This window comes from Pristiophorus japonicus, chromosome 5 (genome assembly GCF_044704955.1).
Source record: "Pristiophorus japonicus isolate sPriJap1 chromosome 5, sPriJap1.hap1, whole genome shotgun sequence".
In the NCBI taxonomy this organism is placed as follows: domain Eukaryota; kingdom Metazoa; phylum Chordata; class Chondrichthyes; family Pristiophoridae; genus Pristiophorus; species Pristiophorus japonicus.
This window is the reverse complement of record NC_091981.1, coordinates 85695337-85702929: the sequence shown is the minus strand read 5'-3', so window position 1 is coordinate 85702929 and position 7593 is coordinate 85695337. Positions and strand designations below refer to the sequence as shown.

The window sequence follows — 7593 nt, the reverse complement described above, 5'->3', positions numbered from 1 at the left end:
CGTGCCACTTGACGTCCTGGCCAGAAATGTCCCCTTCAATGACAACAAAGTGTTAATTAATTGTAGAGAGAAGAAAGACCCGGCGGGTCGTGAAGATCTGACCGGCTTGGCGGCTTGGGTCTTACCCCGTTTACTCTTCCACACTCATATATTCTCGAAAGGGATTCTGTTCTTATGCAAAACATTATTTAAAATTCAAATCTGAACATGAACTACTGCATAAAGCTGAATGGCAGGAGACGGATGTGCGTTATCTTAAAATAATGTTACTTTCGCTAATGTGACCTTTTTACATTGCACTGACCATACTTGTGGCGATTGCAATGTTTAAATGGCAAACGTCATCTCTACTGAGGCTCGTACCAAAAGAGGGGGAAAACAGAAGTAAATTGGTGTACCGGTTACAAAACTGTTCTCATTTTAACGATGTGATAATGACCAGAGTGTGAATTAATGCAATTTAATGCGAGAGGAGGCGAATTCCAACGGGACAAGGCTCCTGTCATTTGCAAGTGTGAGTCCCAAGGGGATGCATGGAGGGTTTACTAATCTCGATTGTAATTGTATTTGTTAGTTGTCTTGATTGCAAATACACGCACCGTGTATGGATGACGGCTTCTATTTAAATAGGGCGAGAAGAAAACGGCAAGACCGTGAGCTGCCTGTTTAAAATCGTAGTATATTGCATCTACGAATGCCGAATCTCTCCGTGCTTTACATATTCAAAAAGTAAGCGACTGTCTCAAGTGACATGTTGAGCTGCCATTAAAACGTCGGGCACTTTGCAATTATTAAAATGAAAACAATGAAACGGTGAGTACAGTAAAAATCTTCATAGTCCAACATGACAACATAACTAGAATTGTAATCGCCTTGTATAATTCTTCTGGTTGTCGGTAAATACAGAAGTAAATATGTTATTTCCGTTGTATTATTTTGTTCTTGGATACATGTTTGAACTCTGAAACCAAGAGAAATGAACGACCTTCCATTTGAATGGCGGTAATTGTATCAAATCGCTTTATTCAATCTGTATTACAATAATCAATCTACTAATGGTTCTTTGAATCTGTTCAACCATACAGATTGATTTCTAGTTTACGAAACTGACTATTGGTTGACTAGTAACAGTAAAGAGGCAATATTAAAATTACATAGCATCGCTATCACCTACTGGTAAATGCAAGGTACAGTGCATGCAATCAAAGTCAGCCAACCAGGCGCTCTGCGTCCTCACCGGCTAGAATTCGAGGCATGACAGTTCATGAATGGATTTCTCCAAAAATTATCTGAACCAGGATCAACTAATTATAAGAAATCATCAATTTCCCAATATAGCTCAATATGTGATCCATAAAATAAGTACTGGGCTTTTCGCCACATCTGTTAAGAAATCTTTTATTTACAAAAAGTTCTCACAATACACACAAGTGATTAGGTTTAATATCAGGTTTGCACATCAATAGAAGACGGTCTAATTGAGATCCACGTCCGTGCGATATATTTGGGTTTTCCGTGACTCCCTTTGAATCCAATTTGTTTTTAAACAAAACTTGCGAAAGTGTTTTTTAAAAAGATATTATATGCAGATAACTTGTCAGTTTGGTGTTACGTTAGTAACGTTTCAGCACAATCGACTTCGTTCAGGATCGCGTCCTCTCAGTGAGTGCGATCTGCGCACAATCCATCAGCTTCCTCGCCTGCAACCTCATTGCTCCCATTGCCAAGTTCAAACTGCTTCGCCATTTATTCTTTCCCTCAATTGACCCTTTAAACCGACACGAGCAGGGAACGCATTTCTCTCATTTTACCGCCTGTTTGGTTCAAGTTCGTTAAAACGTACCCCAGAGCTAGCCGGCGAACGTTTCATTTCCATTTCCCGTCTTTTGCTCTTGACATTTCCGAATATACTTCAGCGTTCTCTAATTGATTGATTTTTTTTTCTTTATGCTGATATCGCTAACTAATTTCCAAAACTCCTTTAAACGCGCACGCATTTCCTTCGGCTGAGACGCAATTAGTCTTGCGAACAATCTTAAACAAACGTTTAACAACGTCAGCTTGTCCCGCATCATTTCCACACACGTCAATCTAAATTCATTTTTTATTTATAATCCCCCATTATTTCAGGCGAATTGAAATTCTATTATTACTCGTCGAATTTTAAGGAACAGTTTCTAATTTTCGTTGTGGAAAGTCTAATGCACATCCCGAAACGCAGCTCATTTCTCAGAATAACTCTCACCGAGCCAGAATATATTCCACAATCCAAAAGCTGTACTTTCATTATGCATTTATATTAAATATATATATAAAATAAATATAGGCCCCGAATGTCACTTGGTGACAGAAATAGCCAGTAGAACATGTTAGTGTTTACCAAGAAAACTGCCGTGAAGGGAAAATGCGGACGTGCAAAATAAAACGAAAGGCGAGAATCATCAATTAATCAGAGATTAAATACAATAAATGACATTCAAAAATCTATTTATGCCGAATGAGAAAATCCAACAACACAGCCCCGACGGTTACCTGCAATATTGTGTCAGGTTTATTTAGCACAACATTAAGCTTGTGTTGGATGGCGCACTCCCAATTTGTTCTCACTTTAAATAAATCAGTTGAGTTACACTCTTTTTACAGTAGAAGCGGCGGCGGGTTTTGTTTGCGAAACCGTTGTAATTGATGGTGCAAAGGCATGTTTTCAGAAAGGGGCCACAGGAGAAACGGTAGTCGAGACAAGGAATGGCGATAGCAGGAAAGTGAAGCGCTGTAAAATAGAAACGGTCAGACGAAGGGTGAAAGAAAAAAGACAGAGAGAAAGAAACGGGAGGAAAATAAAGGAGAACGGACAAGAACTGGGAGCCATGGGGGTGAAAGAAAATGCGATGTACAAAGTAGGGCAATAAGGAGGCAGACGGTGGAGAAAGGAAGGAGAGAATTAAAAACAACATTTCAGCGTTTAAATTAGGCAGCCGAAACGGTGAAACCGGTGGAAGAAAAGAAAATGAATGAAAGAAAGAGGAGCTGTGGAAAGTGATCCCTGGCTGTGAGCTGAGTGCCCTCGGCCGCTGGCTGACTGGAGCTTCCCTGATCAACCCAGAGTTGGCAAGGCCGGAGGGGGCGGGGCGCTGCTATGTAAATAAGCCGGATGATTGACAGGTGCTGCCTGCCGCCGCTCTATCTAACCGAAACTCAGCAGCAGGGCTTAGCAAAAGCACTCAGGCTCTAGAGCAGCTCCTGCAGCTCCATGCAGACACCTTCCTAAACCAGCACTCAGCCAAACCAGGGGGGAGCTCAGCTATATGCTAGTTCTCTAGTAACATTCGAACTCTCTTCTCTCTCTCTCTCTTCTCTTTCTGTCTCTTTTGTTCTTTTTTTACAATTTCTTTTGTGTTGTGTTGTGCTTTTTTTTTGGAAAGCAATGTCTTATCCTCAGGGCTATCTGTACCAGCCGGCAGGCTCGCTGGCTCTTTACTCGTGCCCGGCGTACAATGCTTCCGCACTGACCGCCCCGAGGAGCGACGAGCTGGGCAGAGCTTCGTCCGGCTCGGCGTTCAGTCCGTACGCGGGCTCGGCAGCATTCACAGCCCCCTCTACAGGCTTCACTAACCCGCTTCAGTACTCAACTGACCCCGCAACTGGATTCCCGTCCTACATGGTACGTCAATAAATTTAAACTGACTACATTGGCGGATATAAGAATTATTTTAAAATATAATTTTCTTTTGCACTTTTTTTAATTTGGAGAAGGTTTTGACTTTAATGAAGTTTAGTTTTGGAAAGTGTTCGAATGTGTTACTTGTCAAATTACGATCTAGCTGAGTGGAGTAGGGATTGTGCTGCCAATATGCAGACCCAGTCAGTATATGTTGTGCTTTTATTTTGGTAACGGAAAGCATGTAAAAAGTGTACTGATTTACTAAGAAAAAATAAACGTTTACACTGATTTTGAAATATCCGCCACGACAGTTTGAGTGGCTGTTACAGCTGGTCAGCTAAAAAAAAGTTTGATGGTTTCGAAAAGGGCGAAATTGTATCATTTGAGAAAAAGTGGCGAATTGCGCACGATCAAAGTTAAAAGATTCCTAATTTTCGGAAGTAAAGCCGGATGCTAATTGTATCGCCGTTTACGCATATAATTAGAGGTCAGGGGAAGGTGGCCTTCGTGTTTTACTCGGTGCAACCACATTTCAACGGCTACAAAATAGCCGCAATTGTTTCAAATTCAGTTTACTGGATTTATTGTTTGTAAGTTTGTGAAAGTGGTTGTTGATAAGGTACGAGGGAGGCCCGCCGCCATCTTTAAGTGCCATGAAAATAGAACTTCGATCATTAATTTAAAATACACCAATAACAACACTGCTGCTTTTTTCAAACTACAGTGAAACTCTTCTTAGACCAATGAAGTATAATAAATGAGATTTCAGTTCGCATTATGTTAACCAGACCCAATAAGTAAACGAAAAAAATACTGTATGTTCCCAGTCCCAGTGATTAGTAAATTGGAATTTCAATGCATAAGATGCTGGTCTGCTGAAATAGTGATGATGTATTTTGTTGTATTTTTAGGGCTCCCCGTACGATGCCCACACCACAGGAATGGCTGGAACCCTCAGTTACCATCCTTACGGTAACGCTGCCTATCCTTATCAACTCAACGACCCGGCTTACAGGAAGAACGCCACCCGAGATGCCACGGCTACTCTCAAAGCCTGGCTCAACGAGCACAGGAAGAACCCTTACCCGACCAAAGGAGAGAAGATCATGCTGGCTATCATCACCAAGATGACCCTGACCCAGGTCTCCACCTGGTTCGCCAACGCCAGGAGGAGACTCAAGAAAGAGAATAAAATGACCTGGGCTCCCAGAAACAAGAGTGAGGACGAGGAAGAGGAAGAATTAGGAGAAAGTGAAAGAAGCAAGGAAGAAAGTTCTGAGAAAAAACACGACCACAACGAAACTTCAGCCGAGGACGAAGGTTTGTGATTCTGAAAATATTCTCCTTAACTTTGTTCCCCATACTCGATAATATGCAGTTACGACTAACAAAATAAACATTTAATTAAAACAAATATCTGAATCGATATTTGATGTATTCATGTTTCGTGTGACTTATTAGCGCCATGCTATACATACTCCTATCCATACAAGCACACATACAGATTTAAACATCTATATAATAGCGATCCTTTAGTTTTTTAAATGCTCTTTTTTGGACGAGCAGTTTAACCTAATTCGGCGGCTTTCCGCACATCGACATACTAGTTACAACACAGAGATATTAAATTAAATATTTCAACGTTTAAATATCCTGTTCAGGCAACCAGACTGTCGTGCAGTGCACCTTTTGCTTTACTTGGAAATGAAGGGAAATTGATAAATTCCATAACAGAACCAATTACACCACATTATAGTGTGGTTGTACGCAATATATCTATTTGCAAAACCTATAAATGCATTCTTGTTTTATTCCAGGTATTAGTTTGCACGTTGACACGCTGACTGACAGCTCTTGTTCCCCCGAATGCGAAGGAGAGAAAGTGAGCAGAGTGGAGGACAGCATTTGTGAATCTGGATCAGAATCGAAGGAAAAATGTGACAATTGTATTGTTGATGATGATGATGATGTTGATGATGATGATGATGGTAGCGATGATGATGATGAGGAGAGGGACCTTTCTCACAAAACTATGAATTCCTCGCCTCTCACCAGGGTGGATGCCACTCTCCTTGACGTTCAAGAAGATGAAAGCTCGGGAAGTGGAAATAAAAACAGCCTGAATAGTATCATCTCGTCAGCTTCACAGACTCAAGTCAGCAAACCCAAACTCTGGTCTTTAGCGGAAATCGCCACCTCGGATATTAAACAGCAGATCGGACAGATTTGTTCTTCATCGCCGACCTCCTCTTCTTCATCATCTAGCTCTACCTACCCGGCCACTTCAATCCTTGGCAGGCCCATTTACTACACTTCTCCCTTTTACACTAACTATACCAACTATGCCAACTTTAATCATCTGCAAAGCCAAGGCATTCTGCGGTACAGCACCAACGAGACTGTCTTAAACACTGCTTCCATACACAAGCAGAACACTGACTCTCTTAAAAATACGAGTTCCCAACTAGAGCAGCACTTCAGGGCCACGAACTACGACTCCAAAAAAGGTACGTGCTGATTCAAGCTTTCTGCTTACAAGAGACCTGCAGTGAAAAGCAGGCCATTAGCCATAGCCATCAACCGCCCTTAAAACGTAGTTTCAGTACAAAGCTCCCGCTGCAATGTTGTATATTTGAATTGCATATGTGCAAGGTATATCAAAGATTATTTATTATCTCAAGAATGAAAATCTGTACTAGCAATAATAGTTAGTTGGTAGGTCGATAGATATACATAGAGAGAGCTGTGACTAAATGATGGTTGTATTTTTTGACAGACCCCAGTGATGTCTGCACAGTAGGAGTGCAACCATATCTATAGATGTATAATCAGCAGTGCAAGTAAGTGATCATATGCATTGAAGCCTCTAAATTACAAAGTTTAGAGCCAAAGCAGTGAAAACAAATGTGCTGCAAAGTGAGAGAAAAAGATCACACAAATGAAATATTGTTCCAACTGAAAATTGCATTAACTTATTTCATACCATTATTTATTACTAACTAATATATGGGGTATGTGATAACTATGACCCCCGTCACAAATCCTGCAATATATTAAATTATTTGTGTTTTATGTGTCTTTAAAATTGTGACAGTTGTATGCTAACAATTGAACGAGTTGGTTGACTGGGATTCTCTTTTATTTCCTTGGTCTGCAGGTAGGTGTCACAATTGCTTTGAAAATGTCAGCGAGCCATCCCCCAGCTATTAAGCAAAAAAATGTGTAAAGTACCGGATCACATCTTGTGCCACTGTATAGAGAAGACCCACAGAGCACTATTTTAATTCCACAGATTATGTTATTAAGAAAGCAAATCCGTACAACATATCTGTGCATTTATTAGTTAATTATTATGCTGTATATGTGACTTTTGGAAAATAATGTCTTCTCAGGTTTTCTTCACTTGATCCGTTTATTTGCCACGTTCTAGGTGTAATGCGGCTTTATTGTAAAACTATTTGTAGATATACAGTAGAACAATGTGATTGAAGAACTTGAGTATCTGAAAAGTGGAAAACATTTGATATTTATTTTTGTAATGACGACATAAAGCTTCTAGTAATTTATGCAAGTTGTATTGCAATGGAATCTGAACATTTTGTAAATAAATCTGCTTGTTTTTTTGGAAACGTGATGACAGTTACAATCTGTTTGGTTGTTATAAGGACTCTTTGCTAATTTATATCTTTAAATGTAAATAAAATTGAATAGTCTGCAACTACACTTTCTTCGAAATGTTGTTTGAATTATTTGGCATTTCCTTTTCAAGGGTTCATTTGACGTTAAAATATTTTATTTCGCTTTGGTTTTGGAAACTGAATTAAAATATCTTTAAACATGCGTTTGATATTTATTTCAATTCAAAAGTATTATTTGTTTGTTTGGATGTAGGCAGTAAAGCTGAGAAACGATATCAAACATGCGTCAACGCT

At 39.9% G+C, this 7593-nt stretch overlaps 1 protein-coding gene across 3 annotated transcripts; it reads left to right on the top strand.

The window, feature by feature from the left end:
• The first annotated feature begins 665 nt into the window (after window positions 1-665).
• Window positions 666-7369, top strand: irx2a (iroquois homeobox 2a). Of its 3 annotated transcripts, XM_070879903.1 has the most exons (6): window positions 797-813; window positions 3440-3661; window positions 4573-4981; window positions 5479-6168; window positions 6438-6501; window positions 6819-7369. In XM_070879903.1, the coding sequence occupies exons 2-5, from the start codon at window positions 3659-3661 to the stop codon at window positions 6479-6481; spliced, it is 1146 nt and encodes a 381-aa protein (XP_070736004.1). In that variant the 5' UTR covers window positions 797-813; window positions 3440-3658; the 3' UTR covers window positions 6482-6501; window positions 6819-7369. The 3 variants fall into 3 exon arrangements, with proteins under 3 accessions (XP_070736003.1, XP_070736004.1, XP_070736002.1); XM_070879902.1 differs by lacking the exon at window positions 3440-3661 and having other exon boundaries at window positions 666-813; XM_070879901.1 differs by lacking the exon at window positions 797-813 and having other exon boundaries at window positions 3425-3661.
• The last annotated feature ends 224 nt before the right edge of the window (window positions 7370-7593 follow it).

Coding starts and splice junctions, on each gene's coding strand:
- irx2a (XM_070879901.1), top strand. CDS start 3,425: ATGTCTTATCCTCAGGGCTATCTGTACCAGCCGGCAGGCTCGCTGGCT. Junction 3,662..4,572: donor CTGGATTCCCGTCCTACATG/GTACGTCAATAA, acceptor TTGTATTTTTAG/GGCTCCCCGTACGATGCCCA. Junction 6,169..6,437: donor GAACTACGACTCCAAAAAAG/GTACGTGCTGAT, acceptor ATTTTTTGACAG/ACCCCAGTGATGTCTGCACA.